This window comes from Solea senegalensis, linkage group LG6 (assembly GCF_019176455.1).
Source record: "Solea senegalensis isolate Sse05_10M linkage group LG6, IFAPA_SoseM_1, whole genome shotgun sequence".
In the NCBI taxonomy this organism is placed as follows: domain Eukaryota; kingdom Metazoa; phylum Chordata; class Actinopteri; order Pleuronectiformes; family Soleidae; genus Solea; species Solea senegalensis.
In genome coordinates this window covers 17,457,163-17,484,241 of record NC_058026.1, presented here as the reverse complement: position 1 = coordinate 17,484,241, position 27,079 = coordinate 17,457,163, and the positions used below count along the sequence as shown (strand labels likewise).

The 27,079-nt window shown below is 39.5% G+C and overlaps 3 protein-coding genes across 4 annotated transcripts; 1 reads left to right on the top strand and 2 right to left on the bottom strand.

The window, feature by feature from the left end:
* Nucleotides 1-7: 7 nt before the first annotated feature.
* On the bottom strand, nucleotides 8-5,791 carry exosc9 (exosome component 9). The gene is made up of 12 exons (XM_044027477.1): nucleotides 5,612-5,791; nucleotides 4,735-4,829; nucleotides 4,278-4,397; nucleotides 4,046-4,148; nucleotides 3,171-3,308; nucleotides 2,867-2,949; nucleotides 2,285-2,417; nucleotides 2,081-2,169; nucleotides 1,837-1,983; nucleotides 876-1,069; nucleotides 597-672; nucleotides 8-475 (listed from the first exon to the last, which is right to left on the bottom strand). Exons 1-12 carry the CDS (start codon nucleotides 5,675-5,677, stop codon nucleotides 412-414), a joined length of 1,308 nt encoding a protein of 435 aa, XP_043883412.1. The 5' UTR covers nucleotides 5,678-5,791; the 3' UTR covers nucleotides 8-411.
* Nucleotides 5,792-7,180: 1,389 nt separating this feature from the next.
* On the top strand, nucleotides 7,181-20,553 carry clgn (calmegin). Its single transcript, XM_044028356.1, has 15 exons — nucleotides 7,181-7,370; nucleotides 9,993-10,256; nucleotides 10,373-10,446; nucleotides 10,781-10,839; nucleotides 10,932-11,073; nucleotides 11,845-11,926; nucleotides 12,052-12,244; nucleotides 12,897-13,086; nucleotides 13,281-13,394; nucleotides 13,487-13,643; nucleotides 14,389-14,604; nucleotides 14,761-14,877; nucleotides 16,545-16,710; nucleotides 17,105-17,259; nucleotides 18,308-20,553. The coding sequence occupies exons 2-15, from the start codon at nucleotides 9,993-9,995 to the stop codon at nucleotides 18,377-18,379; spliced, it is 2,001 nt and encodes a 666-aa protein (XP_043884291.1). The 5' UTR covers nucleotides 7,181-7,370; the 3' UTR covers nucleotides 18,380-20,553.
* Nucleotides 19,601-25,519, bottom strand: scoca (short coiled-coil protein a). Of its 2 annotated transcripts, XM_044028359.1 has the most exons (5): nucleotides 25,242-25,286; nucleotides 24,041-24,145; nucleotides 22,377-22,448; nucleotides 22,201-22,281; nucleotides 19,601-21,545 (listed from the first exon to the last, which is right to left on the bottom strand). In XM_044028359.1, the coding sequence occupies exons 3-5, from the start codon at nucleotides 22,393-22,395 to the stop codon at nucleotides 21,403-21,405; spliced, it is 243 nt and encodes an 80-aa protein (XP_043884294.1). In that variant the 5' UTR covers nucleotides 22,396-22,448; nucleotides 24,041-24,145; nucleotides 25,242-25,286; the 3' UTR covers nucleotides 19,601-21,402. The 2 variants fall into 2 exon arrangements, with proteins under 2 accessions (XP_043884294.1, XP_043884292.1); XM_044028357.1 differs by lacking the exon at nucleotides 24,041-24,145 and having other exon boundaries at nucleotides 25,242-25,519.
* Between the last annotated feature and the right edge of the window lie 1,560 nt (nucleotides 25,520-27,079).

Below are 27,079 nucleotides of genomic sequence, written 5' to 3'. Positions count from 1 at the left end.
CTATTCATTCCATCCATTTTGTATTTATTTTGTGGCCGATCAAAGGCAGGACATTCCCAACAACATTTTCTGGGGAAAAAAAAAAAAGTATTTGTATTTTGCCTGATAATCCGCTCTGTAGCATTGTTTTCACAAAATAAACCAAGGATTATCTATGCATAATTCCATTATATTCTGTAATATTTTTTAAATCACACCTTTATAAAAGTTTAACCTTTTACAATGTTGAAAAAGAAACATCAGGAAATCATTTGTAAAGTTAAGTTCAAGGTCTGATGTTGACATTCCAGAGTTCGTTTTTCCTTTTCTGAATGACATGAGACATAATTTGAATCCATGAAGAGCTGCGGTCACGTCTGGCACTGCTGCAACATCCTCTGACTGCAGTGAACACAAATGGCATTCAAGCGATCATTTTTTCCGTTTTTGCTTTGAAGGTGCTGCCCCCTTCTGGTGAAAACTGGATCCTGTGTTTCTGAGAGAATGGAAAGATGATGTGAAACTTCATAGTTGCCAAATGCAGTCTTATATTTATTCATTAGGTCCAATATAAATTAAATTAAATAAAAAAAAAAACTTGAAAAACCTTCACTCACTTGAGAGCCTTGTCAGCAGTCTCTGGGTGAAGAATGACCACTTCCTCCTCTTCACTGTCTGATATTTCAACAACATCTACAAGACATAGGAATTATTATTTATGACCGAATAAACACTCAAATGGCCACTTTATTAGGTACACCTCTTCAACTGCATGTTAATCTGCCTTGTCTTTATCTTCAAATAATGTCTTATAACCCATCAGTCAAAAATCTCACTCTTTAATCCTACACTACACCATTTTAATGAATAGACAAGATTAAGATTGCACAAACTACCTCCTCTGCTGTCTTCCTCTTCCATCTTTGTTACTTTTTTGTCCTGTTCACTGCTGTTGTCACTTTCCTCCTCTTCGTCTACCTCTTCCTCCTCCTCTTCTTCTTCCTCCTCCTCCTCTAGGCCCCAGGTGGTCTGCTGCCCCTGCCCCACCTGCCCAACACCAGGGACAGGCACCAGTGGAGATGGTACTCTGGTATGAACAGTTAAAGAACAGCTCTGCAAAGCACTGAAGGGGGGGGGAGAAATGGGGGTGATAACAAATTTTTGTACACCAATGTAGTTAATTATTAGCGTTGGCATAGTTATCTGGGCTCATTACATTACATTACATGTCATTTAGCAGACGCTTTTATCCAAAGCGACTTACAAAAGTGCATTTAAACATTTGGGTACATATAAGAGCTAGAAGTAAGTAAGAGCTTCAAGTAGAACAAACAATTAAGTGCTAGTCATAAGTGCAATGTACAAGTTTTTTTTGTTTTTTTCAGATTAGGACAGGGGCCTCAAACTTAAATGATCTGGGGGCCAATGAACTCTGGTCAAGTGGAGTTTGGGAAAAATCAACTTTTCAGTCGTGGTGGGCAATTTGAGCTTCAAATCTTGATATCTTCACATTCCATCATGATAATACTGCAGACCATTTCAAAAAAGAAGTGTTCGTTTCCAAAGGAAAAGATAAATTGTTCATAAAAAAACACATTTATGATGCAAGATGCATCTATAAATGAAAAAAAACGGAAGAAAAATCAAGAACACATATACAATTTATCTCATATTAATCTACATTTAATAATGTGATAAATAGAACCTATGTAGTATTATTATTATTATTATTATTATTATAATAAAAATATAGTTAATTACTCATACCAATTGCAGACATATGTACATATGTCAGCACATACAACATATGTGCTGCGTTTACTTAGAGTAGAGTTTAAGACCTCTGGTTTAGGATATGTCTGAGGCGAGACCTCAGCTTTCTGCACGATGTCATTGGCTTGTTCGGTCACATCCATCACCTCCACTGGAGTCTTGCCCACTTTCAGAGCTGTGATTCGCTCCTGAGGAAGAGATTCTGCAAAGCCACACTTTTCGCCCGCCTTCCTAGAAAGAAAAATCAACACAGCCAGAGAAGTTATCTTCAACACCTGGATGTCCAGAGAAGAATATTTTCTTTTGGTAACGTGATGCTACTGCTCACCTGGCTTTCTTGTCATTTTCCAGGGCTTTGACAACTAGTTCTGTGATTTCAGACACTTTGACGCTGGCAATTTTACTGCATCTCATAACCTTTCAATACCAAAGACAAATGATTCAATTTAACAGACAGTTATAACGATATTGAACAGGTAGCAGTATTCTCTGGAAGACAGTACAGTACAACACTAATACTCAGGGGATTCACCTGTTCCTTCAGCAGCATGATGCCACCGCTCGACTGGATGGAGCAGATTTCTCTGTGTTTGTTCATGGCTATCATCAGCAAACCGTCCATCACCCGCTCCTCCCGCTCACAGGGGTCCACCAGCAGATACGTCCTGCAAAATGTAAAGAGCTCAATATGTAAGATCTTAAAATCTGACTTTAATGTGTTATCCAAGATTAAAGAAACACTTATCCATCAAACACTGGAGACAAGAAGTCAGTAACAGAAGAACAAACCTAGAAAAAATATCCACACTGATGAAAATGTAACCTCTTGGCAAAGGTAACTAAACAATAATGATAACCAGAGAGGTTTTACATGCATATGTTTAAAGTAAACCAAATGTAAAATTGTTATTAAGTTGTGATTTATTTATTTCAAACGTCTTTTAGAAATGTCAGGTTTACCCATACAGAAAAATATAAAGTTACATTATACACATTTGCTGTCATCACTAACTTTGAATTTATATTATTAGATTATAGACATTATTCCAGATGGTTTTCAACAGCATGGCTTTAAAATGATGTTTAGAAAAGAGGTGTTGATGTGACGTCTTACCCTTGCTGGAAGAAAGAGAAGCTGACACTGATGGGCATGTGGTAGATACTCAGGGGAATAGGGTCTCTCTCCTCTGGACTGTACTGTTGGAGCAGAGAGAAACACAGATTAGATATAAAAATTACAATAAAGTCAGAATAGGTTAGGTAAAAAAAGTCAGGCTTTCTTATCATATATAATCAGTATAATCCAAATACAGTGTATTTGAGTTTGCAATTATTCTGCAGTAGAGGCATTTGACATTTGTTCCAACAGGAAGTGACCACTGACACCGAGACGCCGCGACCTGCTGCTGTTGACTTACCACTGTGACTTCATCTCCCTGGATGCTGACATCGGGGCGCCTGAAATGGCACAGAGCTGTAATAGCGGCAATGCTGGCAGCATCCATCAGGTTCCCATCGTGATTCAACATGTGTACGTCCACTCTGATCTGCCACACCTGCTCACACAGTATCACCACAGTGGATTAGAAATGGGTATTCATTAGGATTTTATCAATACTAATACCAATTGTAGTGGCCAAGTCCCATTTTCAGCCACTACTGATTGCCAATTGGTAGAATGTTCAGACATATAACTCAGAGAAACTGACACTGAAACTTTATTATACTTTAACTCAAAATGGATTTATTTGGATTCCATACAAAGTCTTTAAACCATAAAATTCCAACACATGTCTTCCGAGCACAGTCAAAAACTGTTTGCTTCCAATGTCTCCTGACCAGCGTCAACCTTTACTATTACAGATTTTTTTATCATTAGGAATCAGTTGGAAAATTTGAATAACTGTATCAAAAGCGGGGACCATTTGTCCAGCTGCTTGTGAATAATACAATACTGACCAATGAAAAATTAATTTAGAAGCAGTTTTTGATGACGTTCCTAAATATTTCTATCCTTTTCTGTGTATGTTCTTGTATTTGTTGCCTCTTTACGGCTTTTTCGAGCATAAACATTGACCTTGTCAGGACCAAAACCTGGTCTTAACGAGGCAGAACCTCATTTCTGAGGAAGTAGTTAAGTTTAGGTGCTAAGATTTGAATTGTGTTCAGGATAAGGTTAGGCATAAACTAGTTATGGTTATGGTTAGGGAAAACCCTTTAGTTAAGTTGTCCAAATGAATGGAAGTCAATGAGTCCTTAAACAGCTGCAAGGACAGCTGCATGAACCTCTTACCTTCTCTCCAGATACCACACAAAGGGACTCTGTATCAATGCACTTGGAGTTCCTCAAGCATCTCTCCAGCTGTCTGTTGAGCTTCACTGATAACTCAGACTGTCTGCAGAGAAACACAAACCCAACAGGCAATTTATACACCAACACAGTACATTTATTAGACAGTGTGCCTCTCAACTCAATCTGAAATATAATACAAAGCAGACATAATCTCTTTAGTTTTCTTCCTCACCTGCCCTGTTCGAACGTTGGTGCAGCCATTGGCGACAGCTCAATGTTGAAGAACATGATTCCCTCATTTGGTCGACTTTCTTTTGGAGCCACCAGTTCCCCGGACACCTGAGCCATGACCCTGTACAGAGTAGCACAATGATACTCCAGCAAGGCATATATATATATATGTATATATACGTATGTATATATGTATATACATATATGTATATACATATATATATATATACATATATATATATACATATATATAATACACATATATGTACACACACATATGTATATGTATGTGTGTGTGTGTGTGTGTGTATGAGGCCCTCTGATTCACTGCTCTGCTCAGTGGTTTGGTGACAGAAGTTACACACTGAAGCTTTAAGACCCAATTCATATATAAAAAGGTAACAGATCTCATTAAAGGCAGACACTGGACACACACACACTTAAAAACATGTGGTTACCTGGTTAACCCCAGATCCACAAAGCAGCATCCATAGTCTGTGCCAAACTTGATCTTTATTTTCCTGTAGTCGTAGGTCTGTCGTCCATCCAGACGCTGCAGGGACAAAACAGGACAGGTTGAGTGCATGTTCAGCACTTGCTTTCGGGAGGCCGGCACATTGCTCCGCCATGTGTCTACAGTGACCAGAATGGACAAAGCAGCCACAGCATGTGACTCACTTTTTTGAAAAGGAATATCATTCGTTCTGGTATTTGAAGAGCACTAAAGTTCCCTGATGCACTTGGGAAAGAGAGGGGTGAGTGGTCCTTAAGTCCTTATGTTATAGCCTGCAGTTTCACCATAGAATGTCACTAATTCTTACACACCGGACCTTTAAGTGATTTACAGGAGATATACAGTGCTTTTATAAACAAATTTATAAAAACATGAAAACATTATTATTTTAGAAATCTTTCAAAAACTTGTTTGAAACTTAAGATGTTACTGTTATTTATTTGGCAAATAAGAAACTGAATTCACATTTTTTTCTCTGAGAAGTCAGAAATTAATTAGACATAACATTCAACCACTAAAACTAAAATGTTGCTCATGTTTTTCCTGAGATTGAGCTCCCTAACACTCCTGGTTCACAAGCAATGTGACACTACAACACTACAACTAATAAAAACTCAACTAAAACTAAGCATTTTCAAAAAACAACAACAAATGAAACCAGCTCTTAAAGCTAAATAAAACTTATTTTAAAAACAAAAAGGCAAAACCAAATAAAATCAAAAACCATTATTAAAACCTTTTAATTCATTCAACATTTAATCTGCCTGTATTGACAAACTCTTCAGATTAAAGCATCAGTAACGTCTGGGAAACCTGCTCACCTTCTTCTCCTCGATGGCTTTTAGCAGAAAGTCCCGCTCACAGTTGGACAGGGGAGTCTCCTTCATCCTGTCGATGGTTTTATTTCATGTAAATAACAAATGAAATGTCTTTACAGCAGAGACTCACATGGAGCCGCCAGCTACCACTGTTTTCGCAACCTGACCCGGAAGTGCATAACGTTCTTTTTTCTCTTATTTTTGATTGGCGGTTGGCAACCAGTTAATAAGGGAATGACTGCCATCTACCGAACTGGATGTAAAACAGTAGGAAAAATAATACAAACTTAAAATTTCCTCCGTCAGTCCAGTGTCTTTCAGGTTTTTAATTTTCTAGAATATTATATCCAAATGTCCGATTTTCCAAATATTATATATATATATATATATATATATGTATATATTTATATTAAATAAATTAAATAATCCAGTCGAATCTAACTTTATTTGTAAAGCACTTTAAAACAACCACAGTGGACTGTACAGAATTCTAAATAAGAGACCGAAAATAAAATACATAAAAAGAGGTCCGTGGGTCCAAAAAGTCTCAAATTTGCCTGTTGGGTGTTTACTTATTTTATGCAGTGTTTGATTGAGTCCTGTATGCCTTATCCTGAGTTGTGTAATGTTTGTTTCTTCTTTTTATACCACCTGAGAACAATATTGAGCTCTTGTAGTAACACCATTATCACAATGTTAAAATACAGTGGTGTAAATAGACAGAGAAAAGTCAGCTACAAACGTTTCACAGGAGGCAGATTTATAGATGAGATCATTTGCTCTCATCATCCTCCTCTTCCTCACATATACTTTACACACTGGTATAGTGAAATTAGATTAAGATCAGTTATTATTATTTTTTGTTATTTGTTTCATTTTCTATGCACTCCACTCAGTACACAAACAGTATTTCTAACCTTCCTCCAAGTACCACCATCTCTTGAATCTGGTGTACCACTGGTGGCACATGGACCTCGGTTTAACCATGGTTGTTATTCATATGCCAACTGCCATGTTATCTGCATTTGCTTGCCTTAACTGTATAGCACAAATGTAGAGCAACACTTTTATTTAAATTGCTGTCACGTTCACACTTATTGTGTTTGCTTTGCGCAAAAGAATTTCAGAATTTAATAGCAATAGACTTTTATTTTGAAATCATGGCGGATCATGAGAGAGCAACTTTTTGATGCGTTCACGTGCTCACTGTAAACACCTATTTTGGAACTCCTAAGACAAAAGGACCTAATAAATTCCCCCTTTCGTTATATGCAGTAAAGTCAACAATTCCACTTTCATAAAAGGACTCACAGGACAAAATACAGCACGATATAATATGTAATTATTAATATATAAATTAAAACATTGAAGCATGATGTTAAAAGGTAAAATACCTACAAAATGTGTAAAATAAAAAAAATTGCTAATATTGACACGGCCTCAGATTTTGTAATATAATCGGTGTAAACAAAATACAATCGGATTGTGCATCTTTTATTATCATAACTGTGGTACGTGAAGGCACCAGTTACGCTCTCCATCTACGCATGCTCAGTTCTGCAGAGACCTGCTTGCTATCGTCACATCAACCGTACTGACTGTCCATCGAGCTTTCCTCTGCCTTACGCGGGTTCTGGTTGTCCTCTCAGCTTCCAAAAACGTCCAAGAATATTATTTTTTATATTTATTTGTTCTTTTTCAACGCGGGAGAAACAGCGTTTCCAGGGCGTTTTTTCCTGTACGAACTACAGCGAGGAACAAGGTTTGTTTGTGTGCTTTCATTCATTCTCTCCGTCCTGTGCGACATCACCGCTAATTTAGGGAGCTAACGGTCGCTATTCTGTCAGTTCTGTAGCTCAAGGAAAACATTTGTATTCTGTTTGTTTGTTTTATCTTTTGCAAACAAAGTGTGTTTAAGCTCCGAGCTATTAATATGCCCAACTGTCTGCTTAGCTTATGTTATGCTAACGTTAGCTGTTTATGATTGGCGCGCCGTACAGTTAGTTAGCTATCATCGGCTAACGGACCGAGTGCTGTTGTCAGAGCCGCTCATCCAAGTGTTTGGAATTTGCAATCGATTAATCGTCAACTATTTTGATTATTGTTGTTCACATGTTTTCTGATTTTTCAGCTTCTTACATGTAAATGGTTTCTGCTTTGTTTGCTCAATTTTGACAAAAAACAAAAACCGCTAAAAGGTTTGGGACATGTTATGAACCAAACATTTAATTAATTGAAAAAATAATCGACAGATTCTTTGATTAGGAAAGTAATCGTTAAGGCCTTTGCACATTGGACGCAGGTGCAAATTATTTATACATTTTAAATATTTTTTGAACATGTGTCCAATAAACAGCGAAATTATGAATGTTATTTTCTTCGGATCGTGGTCTATTGGACCCTAGTTAGCCCCCTTGTCATTTGTAACAGGAAAGCTTTGTGGTGCAAAATGACATTGATCCGTTCATTCAGAAAAATTTGATTAGCTTTGTCTTTGTTAGACAGTGCTTTTGATTAATGCAAGGTTTCTTTTTTATCTGAATTCCTGAAGTGCGTAAGCTTCACACTTCTGTTATCTGTGCGCACATGCAGCCTTTTTGTAATCAGACAGTTATTTGCTGGCCATTTTATTAGATACAGGGGACACCAACTAAAGTGGTATGAGTGGCACCAGATGTGGGCTTCTGCTTCTGTAGCCTCTCTGCCTCAACGTTGTTCTTTCAGAGATGTTCTTAGCTTAGTTGTAATGAGTTATTTAAGTTACTGTTGATGTGCTATCATTTTGAATCAGTCCAGTCTCTGTCCTCTGACCTGAGGTATCAGCAAGGCATTTCATGCCCGAGAACTGCCACACACTGGATATTTTCTCTGTCAACACTAGAGATGGTTGTGAGTGAAAATCCCAGTCGATCAGCAGTTTCTGAAATACAAATGTTCTGTGTTCAAAGTCACTTAAATCATCCTTCTCCCCCATTCTGATGCTTAGTTTCACCTTCAGCAGGTTGTCTTTATTGTGTCTACATGCTTAAGTTGCTGCCATGCGATTGTCTGATTAACTATTTGTGTTAACATAAGCAATTCACCTAGTGCACCTAATAAAATGACTGATGAGTGCATTTACATGACGTGGAAGGAGAAAGCAACATTTTAATAACCATGTCACAAATGTGAAGTGAAGGTGAACAGACGTCTTTGCTTTGTTGTGAGTCTTTGGTTATCATAGAAAGACAAAACAGACTATTCAGCTCATATATCTGCTGCTGAGAAGCACCTGTGACCTATTAGAATTTACGTCAATATTTATTTCATGCATTGAATGTGTGTTTATGTCTTGAAAAATATGTTTCTACCTCTGAGGCATTAGAATATTTAACTGTATTATTAATACAAAATAATATTCTCACATTAGAATCAGTTTATATAGCCAGCCCTGCAACTGAATCATTTAGATCCTCTGGAGGTCTGTTGGAGAATTGGACCACCGGGGTGGGAATTATAGTTAATTAGGATTTAAGGAGAGTGTGCTGCTGTGCTGTCTGCAGTGATGCTTTTCATTTCCTGCTGCCCACAACAATAGCGAGCAGGTGGTGTCTGATCAATAGGAGGTCATTGAAACTGTTGTTTGGTGTAACAGATGTCATGACTGTACAATTGTTTAGCAGATTGTGTTATGGATTTAAAATGCATGAGTGCACACAATGGTTTTAATCTGTTCAAAAGCTACAAACATGTAAGATTAGAATGGAGGAGTGTATGAGAGATGGTAAAAGAATTACCTAGTTGTATTTAAGGGAAAATTCTGGTTCTTTCAATTGTGGTTGTATGAAATATCACCACAAAATCAACACTTGACACTCACTCCCTGATAACACGGCTGCCAACAGGAACAGAAAGACGGATTTAGCTATTTTAACCAAGGATACGACTTATGTCTGTAATATCTTAAGAATATGTTCTTCAGCATTAAACTGCCCTTTTTGAGTGGAAGTTTAATAACTCTTGTACCAAACTCATAGGGAAAATCTGAGATTTTAAAGCATACAGGGGTTGTTTAATCCACTTCTGCCTCTGGTAGTGGGTTCAGATGTGTGATTCACTGTTTGAAATGATTTGTTTGGATTTACCATGAGATAAAGAAGCAAATCTTTTCTTTCTCTTTTGCCCCCGAGGGCAGCCATGTTACCAGTGAGAGAGAGTCAGTGTTCATAATGTATCAATGCCTCATACAACCAAAGGCAAAGTAATTACAGCAGAGGAGTTTTAAAGTTTTATATCAGGTATATATATATATATATCATTATTATTATTATTATTATTATTATTATTATTATTATTTATATTGTATTCATATCAGGTTTTTGTGTCATGCTCACTCTGCTTCCAGATGAAGTTGGACAGGGGTTGGATGTGGCGTGTGCTGCTCCTGTTGTCCCTGGCTGTGGCTGCAGTGGTGGCTCAGGAGAAGCTGTCAGACACCGATGTTGAAGACATTGATGACATAATGGAGTTGGATGAAGATGTAAATGATCTGATGGCAGAAGAAGATAATGAGGCAAGTGTGACGGATGAGGAGGGATCCGAATTGACGGATGACAAGGGAGCAGCAGAAGGGAAGGATGCTAAAACAGATGACAACGTCTCTTTCCAGGTCAGGAATGGATCATAAATGCTGTTGGAAAAATAGATTTCATGTGATGAAACCTTGGATGTGAATGGAAAACCATCTTCTTAATAATGACATATTGTATACTTTTTTGTCCAAAGGTCACATATGTGACTCCTGTTCCCACCGGAGAAGTGTACTTTGCAGAAACATTTGATGATGGGTCGCTGGAAAGGTATTTCTTGAGAATTTTACCACCACTATGTGCTTTAGAAAACACTGAATTTTTCATGCATGCTGGCCTGGGATACATAAGCTTTCAGTGGTGTTGAGTGACCTGAATGGTTTAGGGATGCACAATTTTGTGACTTTTTGCTGGTGATCATTACTGATATTTTTCCCTGTGCCCAACTCCAGAGGTCATTTAGTCTTTTCTGTAGTGAAAGCAAAGACATCAAGGAGGTAGCAGCCTATTCAGCCTACTGTTCTAGTTAGTAGTCATGTTCGGGGAGGTGTGTTTGCTTCATCTACGTTGAGAGCCAAGTGTTTTATGATGTTGATCTCCACAGGTGGAAACTGTCAAAGACGGTGAAGGGGGACGCAGACGATGAAATTGCCAAATATGATGGTTTGTAACCATTTCTCCCTTCTGCCTGCATCTTATTTGTAATGCAACCAAACATGGGGGCTGATTTTTTCATCTTCTCTTTCCATCTATAGGGAAGTGGGCAGTGGAGCAGCTGAAAGAGAACAAGGTTCCCGGAGACCAGGGTCTGGTCCTCAAGTCCCGTGCTAAACACCATGCCATTTCTGCCATGCTGCGCGAACCCTTTGTCTTCAAGGATGAGCCTCTGGTTGTACAGTGAGTTTACATTCCTGTCCGAACTTGACTGACCTGACCTGAACCCGACATGTATCCTATATTCTTTTGTCCCGAGCTCGACACAAACCAGACAGAGTTAGAGTAAGTGTACTCTCTGGCTGTGATGCAGGTGGTTGCTATCCTGTATTTATGGTCACGGCAAACAACAACATTTATTGTAACATCCAGGAGGAAGCAACTACTGCCCTATAAACACAGATACATAAGTCACACACATTATGAGGTATTACCTGCACCATAAGCGACGGTTACTCTTTAATTAGCTCTTGTTGGACTGTAACCTCTGATTACTATTTACATAATCCAACCATGGTGGTTTATTTTGAGTTGTTGTGGAGGAAAATGATAACATCCTCTGTGGATGGCTACAATGGTCTGTGTGTTGTGTTCACTGTCCTGTCATAAATCGTAAATATTGGTTCTGAACAGAAACATTAGGTCAATCCACTGTATCTACTTATTATCATTTAATTTGACATGTTATACAGCTATTTATTAAACGTTTACACCATGTTTTCAATTAAGCAATTAAAAAAACACATTTTAATCCACCTTATTTTACTCGGTTTCACTAAAAAGAACTTGAAATCACCATGTCAGTTGATGCGACTGAGCTCATCTAGTTTTCACACTATCTTTCATAATGTCAATGGACCCTTCCTTTAGGTGCAGTGGTCAGTGGATGAACAATACTACACATTTATTCAGAACTGATGACCAGGACTTGTGTTTTTTGTGTTCTGGCTGTAGGTATGAGGTGAATTTCCAGGATGGTATTGACTGTGGTGGAGCATACATCAAACTGCTGTCAGACACTAGCGATCTCGATCTGGTGGGTGGACTTCTTTTCCTTTTTTTATTCTGCCTCACTCTCTGAACCGTCAGATTGCAGAAATTCAAGATTTCTTAATTAAACCTCGACTCTTATTTTATTTATTTATTTATGTTGCACTGCAGGATGAATTCCACGACCGCACACCCTACACCATCATGTTTGGACCCGACAAATGTGGCGAGGACTACAAGCTGCACTTGATTTTCCGCCACTTGAATCCTCTAAACAAAGACATGGAGGAGAAGCACGCAAAGAGGGCCGACATCGACCTAAAGAAGTTCTACACTGACAAGAAGACTCACCTCTATACACTCGGTATGTTGCTTTCTGGAAAAGAGTGCATGCACTCGTATTTATGTGGCGCCATGTTCATGCCGATGGAAGAACAGTTTACAAAAATAGACCAGCAAATGTTGTTTATAAAAAATGTCGAGCAAACATCAAGAAAGTGCAAATACACACAAATGCAAAGAGAAGAGAGTTTATCCCAAAAATACTTTAAAATGCATCGGCAAGAATACCATGTCGGCATCCGGTTTGCTTATGTCATTGTCAATTCTCACCATTCAGAAAAAGCCAGTCGTTTCCTCTTCCTTGCTTGTTCCGTCAGCAGTTTTCTCTGCTTCTTTTTTGCCGGCTCTGCCGTGATGAATGTCTGAAAAAAAAATGCGATTGTTGTCTTTATCTAATAGCTAGTACCTGGTGTGTGTGTTCATGTTCCTCATGAGACCATATTCTGAGGACTCCGGGCCCTGATCTTGCAAGGATGGACAGCCCCCAATCTCCCTATACTACCATCCCAATGAGCTGTTAAATTAGGAAAAAAAATACTGCATAGTTCCAGTTAAACAAAATAAAAAAAACACAGGATAACACTTACCTGCCTTGCATACATGTGTTCTGTTTTTTTCTGACGATGTTTTCACTTATTCTGGAATGCTTCATGTTTTTCTTTCACTGCTGTCAGTCCTGAACCCCGACAACAGCTACGAGATGCTCATCGATCAGTCCAGCGTGAGTCGTGGAAACCTGCTGCATGACGTGGTGCCGCCAGTCAACCCTCCCAAAGAGATAGATGACCCACATGATTCCAAGCCCGACGACTGGGACGAGAGGGCCAAGATTCCCGATCCCGAGGCTGTCAAGCCAGATGACTGGTAACAGTAAAACATGACGTGGCACCAGTTCATCATTGCTAAATGCTGACTCCACAATTTATTTTTGTTCCTCATAACTTATTCGCAGTCGCAACGAATAATTCAAAATTTCGCGCCACTGATGGTCAAAGGCCTTCAGTGTGAGTTCAGGTGTCCGTGATGTCACTAACAAAACACTGATGTGTGTGTTTCAGGGATGAGGATGCTCCTGCTAAGGTTGAAGACTCTGGCGCTATGAAGCCTGAGGGATGGCTGGATGATGAAGCAGAGTTCATTGCTGACCCTAATGCTGAGAAACCAGAAGATTGGTAAAAACAAACAAACAAATAAATAAAAGAACAAACCCACAGCCGGGGTTAGGTTAAGAAATATTCAGCCTGACACTGTCCTCTGTGTGCAGGGATGAGGAGATGGATGGAGAGTGGGAGGCACCACAGATTTCTAACCCTGCCTGTGAGACTGCACCTGGCTGTGGAGAGTGGAAACGCCCCATGATCAACAACCCTCAGTACAAGGGCAAGTGGAAAGCCCCACTGGTGGACAACCCCAACTATCAGGTAACATAAGTTAGGTTTCCAGTAAAATCTATCACAGGTATTAACTGGATTCTCACAAAATTGGGAAGAAAGTGCGTGTCTCTGTGTGGGTCTCTCGTCCACCATTTCCTCTCATTTTGCTGTGCATTGAAATGCAGAAGCTTGAGGGATGTTTCAATTATTCTACATATTACCTTCTGTTGTCTCAAAAAAGTGCAAAAATTTTATATGATATTACACATATGTGTATATATATATATACATATATACATTCTCACATTCTGTGTTTTCATTAAGCTTTTTTATCCCCCCAATTTAAAAATGCACGGCCTTCTGAGGAGATGAGGCTTGTACATCCAGTGAATTCTTTTAAATCACTTCTTCACGTGATAATTTGATCCCGTCCTATTATTCTTTTCTATTGTATTGTTTTTATTACTTTATTTATCTTAACTCTTTTATTTGCTCTTACCTGATTTTGTATATCATCTTTTTCTTTTACTTATTTTGGTGTTTAGAGTTTAGTGATTTTTGTCATCTTGTGTATCCTGTATTTTCTTTTCTTTTTCTTTTGCCATTCACATCCATTCACTCACAGTACATCTATGTGTTCACATGCTACCAGCACAGCCATCAGGAACGTGAGGGTTAAGTTTCTTGCCTACATCAGCATGTAGACTCGCTCTACCACTGAGCTACCGTCACCCCCTCCAAATTCCTTCAAAATCAAACGTCTGAACCTTGAAATTCTTTATCTTCTCTCAAGGGAGTCTGGAAACCACGTAAGATTGATAACCCGGACTATTTTGAGGACTTGCAGCCGTTCAGGATGACACCTGTCAAGGCTCTGGGCTTGGAGTTGTGGTCCATGACCTCAGATATCTACTTTGACAACTTCATTATCACCGCTCATAAGGAGGTGGCCGACCGCTGGGCATCTGACAGCTGGGGGCTGAAGAAACTAGTGGCCAGTGCTAACGAGGTTAGTGTGATGTGTTTGTAAGGATATCAGTACACACACTTAACATCAACACCATAGTGTCTGTACTGTAATCTAACACGGAGCTGTTGTTTCCTGTGAGGAAAAGGCTTCCAAAAGCTCATGTTCTTTTTGGTTTATTTCTCTCTTTTCCACTAGCCGGGGATTTTTGCTCAGCTGATGCTGGCAGCAGAGGAACGACCATGGCTCTGGGTCATCTACATACTGACAGTCGGCCTGCCTGTAGGACTGGGTGTGCTCTTCTGTTGGCCAAAGGTACGCTATACCTAATTATGTCATTCATTAGGCCCGAGCACTGACCAGTGCAGTGGCCATTTTTTTCTTCTGGATATTATTATGACAAGGAAATCCACGAATGAACAACATGAATAACAATATAATAATGAATGTATATGGTCTTGCAGTTAGCGGGATAAGGACATCTGTAAGCAAGAATATATTGAATAGCCACCAGGGGGGCAACACCACTGGTTTTTAAAAATGGAAGTGTGTGGAAAAATGAGCCTCCTTCTCACTTGATTTAAACATCAGTAAATATTTTATTTAAGAGTTAGTTTTAGGTCCTCTTCAATAGAACATGATGTCATTTTTTTATTACAGGGACATATTATACCCTATTTCCCCCATTAAAATAGTTCCCTGGTGTCCTAATGAACATGTCTAAACCTGCTAAACCCGCCCCTTTCAGAACGCTCGGTTTTCGTGCATGGTCCGTTTATATGCAAATGAGACACAAGCAAACACACACCCACTTCTTCCTGGGTGTTTCTGATTTGGCGATCAGCGGTGCTGGCGATCAGCGGTGCTGTCCCTATGTCTTTTTAACTGATTTTCACCGAGAGTGCAGCATCGCTGATCGCCAGCGGCGAGCTGCATAAACTGCTGCTGTATGTGACTGTGTCTGTGCTCCGGTCATGGAGGACGTACTGAACAAATATTTTTAATTATAGAATGGTCAGTTATGAGCTCTATGTGACCTTTTCTTAATGTGTGTGTTTGTAAGTCGGTGAAATACGTTCGCTGACTAAATACGGTGACCGCTGGCCGCAGTCTGATGTGAAGTGGTGCGAACACACGAACACACATTTGCTGACTTTATCTGGCACATTAGCTTCATATATAAAATCCTCTGAGGCTGGAAGTTTGTGTAAAACACTGTGCTCCACTGTGCAGCCACGAACAGTACACTTGTCCCTCCACGTTGACATAATCCCGCTCTTCCTCCCTCGCCTGCACTCTCGCAGGGACAAGGTGGAGCTAAGGTGGAGCTCTCGAAGTAAACTTACTGGTGGGGCGGTAACATTTGTGGTGAAATGTGCATGCTGCCGTCATAAGCACAGGGAATTCAACATCAAGTGTTTTATCACCTATACTTACACTAAGGTGGACCACGAAAACATGACTGAGTATTCTTTTTCCACACTTTGGCGACTGGTAGGGCCTCCAGAGTCCCAAATATAAGTATTGAAATGGTTAAAAAGTTGATTTTGGATAATATGTCCCCTTTAAATAATGTTGCCATTTAGAGGAAAATAGACGATTAAGTACCAGTGTGATTGACAGCTAGCTAGCATCATCCAATATGAGCCTGAAATTCCGGTCACAAAACTTCAACACGGCAGCAGTCAAAGTGAAAACCTCGAGGTTCAAAACAGGAGTTAAATTTTCATTACCGGTTGCCACTTGATGACATCAGTTTTTTACTTATGGAGCAAATCAGTCTTTGTTTTATTTATCTATGTTGTCAACATGAAGTATGCAAATCTGATATGCATGGATGGCTGATGTGGTACAGCAGTTTGTCTTAGGTTGTTTAATTCTAGTCTGTGTGTCGTTACTGCTTTAATGTTTCATGTATTTCCTACTGTATACCTGTTTTAAGCTGTTTGTGTTCTGCTGAACATTTTCTCTCTGTGTTCCAGAAATCAGAAGACGACTACGTGTACAAGAAGGTAGACGTGCCTCAGGCTGATGTGGAAGAGGAGGAAGAAGAAGAGGAGGAGGAAGAGGAGGCAGACACAGCAACAGCAGCAGCAGCTGAGGAGGAAGACAAAGAAGCTGAGGCTGCAGAATTAGTTGCAGCTGCAGGTCAGACAATCCTCTTCACTTTCACAGCTTCACTGTTATAATTTGGGGACCTACTGTTTAAAGATGGCAAACAATAGTGACCCAATTTACTATATAAACCATGACAAGAGCACATTTTGTTGCACAGTACGGTCCTTACTATTTTTACTGTCTTTTCTGCTGCACCGAATATTATTTTGAATATGTAAACCAGATATTTCCAAGATATACTGTGTTTGATCAATGAATCACAACTTCTTTTTATGCATTTTCATGTATCAAGTAAAGGGCTGGAATAAAAATCAGTATTTGAGCTTTTTTAGGAAAAAGAAATCTTCAGCAAGACAGTATCTTGTAATGTTTTAAGTCGCATGTCTTCATCCCCCATTGTTGTCCCATTTTCTCTGCTCCACAGTCAGAGAAGAGGATGAGGAGGAGGATGAGGAGGAAGATGATGCAAATGTGGGAGGAGACAATCTAGAGGGGGATGATGAAGACAAGGAAGAGGAGGAAGAGGAGGGAGAGGGAGAAGAGGAAAGCAAAGCTCCAGAGAGAACATTAGAGAATGAGGTTGGTGTTTTGTTCTTAACTACTCAGCAGCATGAGCCCATAGTGTGTTAGTAGAACAGAATACAATATCAAGTTATCACCAACTACACTGTAGAGTTGCACTGTGTGGTCAAATTAATTTAAAAGTGCATTCTTGGATTATCGATTAATCGGCTTTGGGTGTTTTCAATAATTGAAACTAGAGATGCACTGAAAATGGCCAAAAATGCCATTTTCTGTTGACTTTAATCTAATATTATTTTTGTTGTTTTATACAATTTGCAGAATTAGCTGCGTGAAAATCTGTTCGGGACCTTGTGAATCTTAATCCATTCAGTGAATCAGCAGCGATTCTCAGCCCTACTAATCCTAAAGTCTGTTTCGTCCTTTCTGTCTAGTATAGAAGCACATCAGATAGTATGAAGTAATTACCAAGTTGTCCAGCATAGGATGGCGTGAGCTCGGCTTGGCCCTGCATCTATGCCATCTTTTCTCATCAGAGGAAGGATGTTGTGTTTTGTGGTGAGACATTTAGGACACCCTAAATTGTCCTCGCAAGCAGAAAATAACACCAACTAACGAACAAGTTACTATGTATTAACTTCATTCCGAGTGTTTTCGTGTGATTAGAACTGTTTGTCCTGTAAGTATGAACTTGAACACACACGATGGAGTGGCAGCTTTATTTGTCTAGAGTTTTGTGATCAAGGCAAAAACATGTAATTGTAATAAGTTAACCGAGGCCACAGACATCACAACTTATCATGTATAAGATATATACATCCTGGTACACAGAACTTACACGTACACTCCGTCTTAAACTCAAAGGTCTTTAAATCTCTGACTTCTTGCCATTTCTCTTTACTTCAGGTCATTCAGTTTCCCAACACTTAATTTTAAAATTTTAGTCAGCACTAATTCATTCATCAAGGTGTCATATCCTCTAGTGACAAACCCAGTGAGAATTGCATAATTCTTCACCACAGAATGAGCCAGTGTCTGATGTTTTTGTCTCATCTAGTAAATTTGTCTGTTCTTGCTTTTGTTTCACTCAAATTCGTTCTCACAGCTGAAAGAGGGAGACGTCGCTGAAGAGAGCCACAAACAAGCAGTGAGAAAGAGGAGGGTACGCAAAGACTGAGGTGAACCCCACGCTGACTGTCTCCTTGTCTCCCCTGCATGGGGGAGAAGGTGGAAGGGCCGTATCTGCTGCACCTCCTCCCTCTCTGAGCGCAGCAGCATGTAATTCCTCCAAACCCTCCTGGTAGCCTGCAGTCATCCTGGCTGCCCCATCTTTGTCTTCTTCTCCATCCTTCAGCTCTGTGGTCTCCCAAACCACATCATACACCATCCTTCCCTCATCTGTTCAGCTGTTTTCCCTCGTTTCCCCTGAGCTTCCACGTTTTCTTCATCCCTTCTTTTCTCCCGCTTTATAAGCCATTGCTGTCATACAAACATCTCCCGTTCCTGTTCATCCCATCTCTGTTATCATAGATCCACCAGCGTGTCTCCACCTGAGAGCAAGGACAAGGTGCATCTACACTGTTGTCCACTCCTGTTTGTACCATTGTACCATTGCGGGCTTAGGCTACATCTCAAACGTTAAGACTTATTTCTTGTCTTGTCCTTTGTTTTCAAGAACTCGTTTGAAGACACAGGTTTGACAAAGTTCCTTCCTTGTTTGAAAATAGTTTGGGTTTCGAGAGCAGGCCAGGAGAGGATGCCAGACTGCAGGGAAATGCTTTCTGACATGTAAACTGTGCAGTGTCGGAGCATTTCAGTGAAGTCACCTTTGCTTAAAGGGAAGTGGATGTTCTGTTTTACATTTTAGCTAGTTTGTCTGGAGCATCAGTTACTTTAATGTTTTTGTTTTTTACTAAGTTATAGCTATTCCAGAATCAAGTATTATCTCCATAAATGACAGTATATTTATTGCTTCTGATGAAGATTGGTTTTATTAAAGCAGTGTTATGAGTGACTTTAGACACATTACTAATGAGCTTAATTAGAGAAGAACTTATCATTTTGTACGCCATCAGTTGAAAAAAGGCAGATTGAATTCAGAGGTTCCTGTAGGAAACACCTGGAAAATGTCTCGTACAGAAACACAGCAGTACTTTCCTGCGCCCTCCAGTCTAGTGAGCATTAGGATCTAGATTGTTGCTGGGAAAGATACTGATGCTAATTTATTTGTTTTATATTATTGTTTCTTGCTTTTGTAGTTCACTCTGGGCAGGCGCTGCCGAATGCAGATCTTTGTTTTCATTTGTTTTGCAAATTGTACATTGCTCTTGGAAATAAAACTATTTAATACAAAGAACACAAGATGTTTTTATGTAGTTGACTATAGAAGACCCAGACATGAGTGATCTTAGGATTTTATTAAAACAGAAACATTTAAAAAGGCAAAGATACAGGGTGAGATGGTATCAGTGTGTATAGGTGGGTAATATTCAGCATGTTCTGTCATACTTTAATGATTTACTACTGTACAACTGTTCAAATAACCTCAATAGATTATAGCATATAAATAATTCAAAACCTCCTGTAGATTTACCAGTTGCAGAGTTGCTTGATTTTTTCATGCGAGTAACTGCTCTCAAGACATGATTCTGTTCAATATCTGACAGTTAAAAGGGAATAATAAAAGCATGATCTTGTTTTTAACTGAAGCAGCAGAGGACACGCCCTCCACTCTGCTCCATGATCAGGACATCATCTCATTTTACGGTCAGAACCATCCTCTGGCAGGCCAGAGTGGATCAATAGCACTTAAAGCATCTAGTGCTCACTTCCTCGGGGCATTTAGACCCGACTCGCCATCCTTATCATGGGAGGTGGACACAAACTTGGGCCCTAAATCACACAAAAAGGAACTTTCCCCAATTCTATCTTTTTGGTTAACACAGCATTGGTTCAAGAAATGTCCTCATGCATGAAGCTGTAATTTATATGCCAGGTTTGTGGTGGTGCAATGCCACCATAGAAATCCGCCAAAAAAATTAAATGCATTACTCTGTCAGCCTTGCTTTAAAGTCATGTTTGACTTCATAAATACTCTCAAGCACAAAAACCAAATCCTGTTTTCATGGTGATTAAGTTAAGTATGTTTGTAAGAGTGTGCAATCACTCTGAAATTAAACTCCACTCTTGACAACCTCTGATAATATTTTTAGATACAGAAATTGTTTTACATCTAAGGTGTTAACAGACAGTTACCATCGACCAACAGTATAACCAGACATTTTAAAACATAATGCCCCAACTGTATAACAAATATTCTGCCTCCATAATAAAGATTTTGACGGACCACAACATCACGACTCGGTGATAATGCTGCTGCTGCTGGCGCATTTCTCTTATTATCCAGGGATTTTGACTGACCTCTGTCCAATATCGTGTATCATATTATGTATCAACAGTGGCATTCACCTAGCCGTACACACTCCCCCGTTACAAAGGCTAATAATTTAACAGCGTTTTATTACATTTGCTAAACTGTACAACAAAAAGAAAACCATTCAAGATATGTATTACTAGTACATGTCATATGTTTTCATTTTCAGTAACACTGTTCAGTTCTCCAGCTTTTAGGTGGAGGAATACAGTCATGCTTTCTATGCACAAACAATGACATCTGAGAGCTACCAAAAACTTCCAGATCCAGCCAACATACAAAATACTTTACAAAAGTAAATTAAATCAATCCGTGTTAACAGTGAGCGTCGTGGTCAAACACTACTTGTGATATCCGTGGTTTGTTTTTGCAAATTTACACATTGGGAATGTGAGAAAGTTGGGAAAAACCTCAGAAAAGCAGATTATACAGCAAAGATGCTCCTCTGGACAGAAAGCATCAAAAAGAAACTTGAGGTACAAATGACACTTAAATATTTCATATTATACAGTACATACTCTGTGTTTTTGTTAGCGATTAAAGGGTTGAGTCTACCTCATCTGAACAGACCTGGGCCATGCCAATAAGAAATGGATCTACTTCTGAACTGGTCGCGAAGGTGACAGAGTCAGTTTAAGTTTTGTTTTAAAGAGTTAGTTTAGACTCAGTTAAAGGAGCTCAAACACAGAAGCAGAGAAAACAAAAACCACTTTCCATGGTGGATTTCTTCTCACAGAGGCTCCCCACCCCCCCACCCCCATGATGCCTCACTTCCGTTTGCTCTTAGTGTCGGTGGTCTGGAAGACACTGGAGGCCGACATGAGGTTCTCGATGTACTGACCAAGGACCTGGTTCTCTGACTTTAACTTCAGGTTCTCCTCCTTGACCGCATCGACTCGCGCTGACAGGTCTGGAACAGAAATTAAGAAGAGGAAGCGAAAAACATGTTATTACCAAAAAGCCTGAAGATCAGGAGTAAAAACTGCGTCACAGAAGAGGGAGACATTGAACAATGTGAAAGTTCTCAGTCATCTACATTACATGGTTACATCAGAAGTTGGAACTGGGATTGTTATACCTCGTATTAACAAGCAACATCAACACATAATTCTTCCAATGCGTAACAAATCTGTCTTATAAAGTAGAAATAAACAGCCACAACATGACTCAGCTAAAGTGCGGTTGCTGATTTTTACTTACATTTGTATAGTCTGTGCATAGTGAAGCATGTAATACAAAGGACTTTTGGATTTAATTTAACTTTCCAATATCAAATAATGGTGTCGTATTGGCTATTTTTTAACACATTTAATATGTGAAGAGTAGAAATGATGCATTTGCTTCACTTTAAAAAAGAGAATTAACAAATTGGAGACGCATTAAGTAAAAAGTAATGTATGAATCTTTATCTGGACATGAAATTGCTTCTATCAGGACAAGTTTTGTCATCATGCAGTGGTACTTCTGATAATAAAACAGAAAATTATATGCAGATATTTGATGTGCAGCATAATCTTCAAACCATGGGAACTATTTCTGTCACGCAGTAAAACTGTGAGAGTTACCTTCCAGCGTGTGCTGAAGTTCCAGAACCTGATTTATTAACCTTGTCTTCTCCTCCATCTCCACCTGGTTCTCCATGTCTCCTGAAATCCATTGCAACTCAGTTAACACACATTCTCTCAGGTCTGTAGTACAAATGCAACTCTTGAACACAGATCATTTTTGTACGTCCGCTTACCATCTATGTCGCAATTCATGATGGAAAGCTCGTTCTCCTGTTTCGTATACAGGACTGCAGATTCACCGTCCACTGGAGGAAAAAAAGGACAGACAGAAATGATGAGTAGATGTTATGAAGGGAGACAGGATTTCTCCAAGATTGTTTATTTAGTCACTCTGGTGCTGACAGATTTAATGCATAATACTACAACATACATAAAAACCATTGTCAAATGCTGATGTAGCCGTATAAACTGCAGTACTGTTTTCAGAAATCATAGGGTGGCGGTGTCTTACTTTCGACAACACAGCAACCACAAGAGCCATGCTCCATCTAATTTGTATTAATGTAAGGCAAGTACGAAACATGCAGAACCACAGCATAACAAATCTCACTGTCCATCTCGTCGTTCACAGTTTGTTTTCCTGTGACGTAAAAGTCAGCAGGGAACTGATTACAATACACACTAGCATAGGGAGAGACACAGCACCACTTACAGCAGTGGAGTCAGACATACATGACAAGTTAATCAATTTTCTCCTCCACATGAATACTCAGGCTCAGCAAATTGTCTGATTGACTCACTTAGTCGGACTACAGCCTTAGCTCGATTACACCGTGCATGTAAACGTACGGACAAGCAGTGTTTTGGTAGTTATTCCAAACTCCTCCAGGCGGTGACATAAGTTCCACAATAGAGCTTTAAGATGTGTTTTAAAGTTTGGCTATGGTTAGATATTGACTAGTTAAAGTTAGGGTGACATTTTAGTTAGTCTGTCTTAATACAGGTCAACAGAGTCCAAACAAGAAGAGCTGTGTGTGTATGTATATTTACTTGTATTTGCTACCTTTAGCAGTCAATGCACTGTCCTAAGGAGAATAACTGTGAGTGTGTGATGGTGAGACACCGCACCCGGGCTGAGGGATGATGTATAGAAACTCAAATGCATCACTTGAGACATGTTTTTGCTTCATACACATTTCTGTCGACTACACTCATATTTAAATCTTGAAAGGAGTGTTAAACTAAAACTTCAAACTCGCACGTCGTGTTTGAAGTTGGTGTTTCTCGGTGATGGAGGATCTTGACGGCAGTTCACGCACTGCACCTTTACTGGTTGACTAACACCAGCCTCCCCGGCGTGTGCAGAAAACAGACCCCACATACACGCGTGGGCATCTCTCCTAAACCAGCCAACATATTGTAAGGTAAAGTGGAACGACGTGCATTGTTACGTGAAAAGAATATTTATAAATATAAATAAATAATACATCTTTTCAAATAAAACAGTTAACAATATATATGTATACTCTTTGGTGTCCGATAATGGACGCATGGGCACTAGCTTCAAAAGCTAGCTCTCCTCTTTGCTACAACACAACGACCCCCGCAGCAGAGATGAAATTAGTATCCGAACAGAATTGGCTATAACTAGTTCACGTAATAAGTCTTATGTTCAAATACGTATCAATGACTAGATTTAGATGATTAAAAAGTCACCGGACAGCGCCCGACGAGCTGCTAACGGACACGACCTAAACAAGCTAATTGCTGTCGCTGCTGCTACTACTGCTGGCTACGTTTAGTCTTGAATGTGATTTGAAAAGCGGTTCTGAAATTATTGTCGAAATGATTGTGTTAGGCAAAAGAATGAGAAGAGAAGTTTCGGCTTCGGACTCACCTAAAGCAAGAAAATGGCCCTGAAACAAACAAACAGGCTGAGGTTCTGAGGCGGTGATGATGGTTTTAGCTGCACTTAAACATCGATGTCGTCATCACGACTTCACTGTCGATACGTAGAAAAAAGAAAAAGAAAAACAGTGCAACGTCCATGTTTGTTTGGGTTTATTTTTTAGTTTCTGTAATATGCTCATAGTAGGAACACATTTTCAAGCCCATAGATATTGCTGTATTCTCTTGGAACTTATATTGGATATTTTAAGTTATTTTCTAATCTATGAAAATGTTCCACCACAACCTAAACAAAGTGTTCTATTGGACTGAGATGTTCAAGAAACCAAGACATGTTACATGAAACACTGTCGTCATAAAGAGATACACAAAGTCTGAAACAATACCAACCTAGGCTATGGCCATGGTTCTCAAACTGTGGTACGTGTACCACAAGTGGTACACAAGCCTCCTATTCTCATTTTAACTTGCAATAATAACCCCTCTCACTCAGTTTTATATGCCCTCACAAACTCTGCAGACCGCTGCACCCTCGCTCTCAATCTCTCCTCACAAAAGATGCTGTGTGTGCACTTGTATTTATAACCTGTTTAGGACCTTTTCTGGAACACTGACCTGTCATGACCACGGAGTCCTCATGGAGACCTAAACCTGGTCCCAGTGAGGCAGAACCTCATTTCTGAGGAACTGGTTATGGTTAAGGGTAGGGATAACGCTGTGCAAATGAATGGAAGTCAATACAGTGTCCTAAGAATAGCTGTGCAAACCTGTGTGTGTGTTCGTGTGTGTCATGAGGAGCCACACCTCAGTCCTGTCACAGAAAAACGCAGCCACAGAATCACTCAGCATTACAAGCATTGCTTCCGCACCATTGCTCATCATGGTTAAACTGTCACATGTGTTGTCACAATAACACAGAGCATACAATGAAATGATAATATTTTGAGTGTCGATGGTTGTCTCACACACCTTCTCTCATACTTATAGTGGGTTTGTCAATAGTAAAGCTGTATATTAATCGGTTTAAAGGATAGTGAAAATAAGGGCTTTTCCAGTTGAAGTTTGTGTAATATTCTAGTAAGCACTTGGATCTAAATAATATAAAGATACTCCCTCCTAACTTTTATTCGTGTGTACATTTAAAGTTAACAGAAAAGCTGAAAGTGAAAAACAGTTGCTGAAGGTTTTACCTGTGTCGTCTGCCAGAGAGATGTTGGTAAAAGTCCCATCATCCTCGTCCACTGTGCTCTCCATGACCCCCCTCTCCTTTTCTTCTTCCAACTCACTTTCTTCTTTACTTACCTCGCAGAGTCACTCATCTGTGTTTTTGAACTATCCTTTCCTGTCTTTGTTTAAACTTCGCCCTCGTCTCTTGTCTCGTCTTTTTCTCTCTCTTAGCCCTGCCTTTTCACACACCTGCTGTAGTTTACATTGTCACGTTACCTGTCCGACCTGACTGACAGCTCAGGTTACCGGGCTGTCATGGGGCTGGGTCACCATGGCGACCACTGGACTAAAACATGAGACAGACTGCCACGGCAGGTAAACCATTGGGGGTCAAAGCTCGAGCTCCAGTAAACTCATGTGAAAAAGAGGACATAAAGACGAGATAAAAACACACGTTTGCACTGCTATTCTTCAAAGGACACTGCATTGACTTTCATTTATTTTGACAGCCTTAACAAAGCGTTATCCTTAACCAGTTAATACCTAACCTAACCTGAGCTTCTGCTTCATTAGGACTATATTTGGTCCTGACAAGGTCAGAGTTTATGCCCGAAAACACTCATAGACCATGCATTTGCCCCTTACCCTAAACTTAACCATCACAACTAAAGGTCATAGCTTAACATAAATCTAACTGTAACCAAAGACTCAGCAATAAATCATTTTTTTCATTGACTACTTTGTATTTATAGTTTAGGATGATTTGTTTTTAATAAACCATTATTTCCACCACTGATGCTCCTCCTGGGCTACCACAGTTTAGATAAGATCTCTGGAGGTTGAGATGTTGTTTGAAGCCAGTAGAAAGCTAAAGCTACATTTTTGTTGTTATGATAAGTCTATGATAGGTCTGATTCACTCACACTTTCATACAGTGCATTTTCTATCACTCATCTTTCATACCCATCCTCATGCACATGCCGCCCGGATCAACGTCGGGTTAATCCCGCAAGGAAAAAGAAAGCAAAAATTTTGAATCATCTTTGTCAAATCCTACTCATTTGTAGTTTGTTTTTAAGAAGGAAAACATGTATTAAAATCATAAATCAATGTGACCATAAAACCAAGTCTCAACTATAAAAAACTGTTTGCCAGTCAAAATGTCCTTACATTCCCAAAATGTCCTCACTTCTTGTGGTTCATATGATTTTTGGTCCTCCCAACAATATAAGTACACACACACACTCGCTCTTAGATGATCATAAAACATACTGTGTGAGTGTGTGCTGTCAGTGCCTCTAACCATGATCTGAATTAGTCTCTGTGCACAGAAAGTTTAGTCTTCAAACTTGAGGCCTCGAGGCAGAGTTGACCTGTCATGACATGAATCAATGAGAATCTGCTTTTATCATATCTGTGGGAGCCGCCTGCCCTCTTGTGGTCACAGCTGAGCACTACAGAACACAGAGGCTCTAACATGATTCGGTGCAGAGTTGTCTGCAGTTGCCTGAATGAAGACGAGCTCTGTTGACCTTCATGGTTGCAAATAACTGTGACAACAGAGAGGGAGAGAAACATAGTTTGTGTCAGTCTTCATATGGAAAAAAAGCATTTGGACCTTTTAAATATGTTGTTGCAGTAGGCTCTATTGCGATTTCGATAAAATGTATCTATGTGTTAGTACTATTTTCTCATATTGATTTCAAATGTCAGGCTAAAATGCATATAAAGCCAATGCCAAAATGATTTCAAATATAAAGAAAAGACCTGCATACATGCCTCAAAGGCAAACTGAGACACGTTATAATCAAAGAGTTACTGTACTTCAGTTTATATTCACCATCATCAGACATAGAGAACC

Coding starts and splice junctions, on each gene's coding strand:
- scoca (XM_044028357.1), bottom strand. CDS start 25,305: ATGGAGAGCACAGTGGACGAGGATGATGGGACTTTTACCAACATCTCT. Junction 22,449..25,241: donor CTCTCTGGCAGACGACACAG/GTAAAACCTTCA, acceptor TTTTTCCTCCAG/TGGACGGTGAATCTGCAGTC. Junction 21,546..22,200: donor ACTTCAGCACACGCTGGAAG/GTAACTCTCACA, acceptor TTTCTGTTCCAG/ACCTGTCAGCGCGAGTCGAT.
- exosc9 (XM_044027477.1), bottom strand. CDS start 5,677: ATGAAGGAGACTCCCCTGTCCAACTGTGAGCGGGACTTTCTGCTAAAA. Junction 4,398..4,734: donor GTGGATCTGGGGTTAACCAG/GTAACCACATGT, acceptor TACTCTGTACAG/GGTCATGGCTCAGGTGTCCG. Junction 3,309..4,045: donor GTGTGGTATCTGGAGAGAAG/GTAAGAGGTTCA, acceptor CTGTGTGAGCAG/GTGTGGCAGATCAGAGTGGA.
- clgn (XM_044028356.1), top strand. CDS start 9,993: ATGAAGTTGGACAGGGGTTGGATGTGGCGTGTGCTGCTCCTGTTGTCC. Junction 10,257..10,372: donor ATGACAACGTCTCTTTCCAG/GTCAGGAATGGA, acceptor TTTTGTCCAAAG/GTCACATATGTGACTCCTGT. Junction 10,447..10,780: donor GATGATGGGTCGCTGGAAAG/GTATTTCTTGAG, acceptor TGATCTCCACAG/GTGGAAACTGTCAAAGACGG.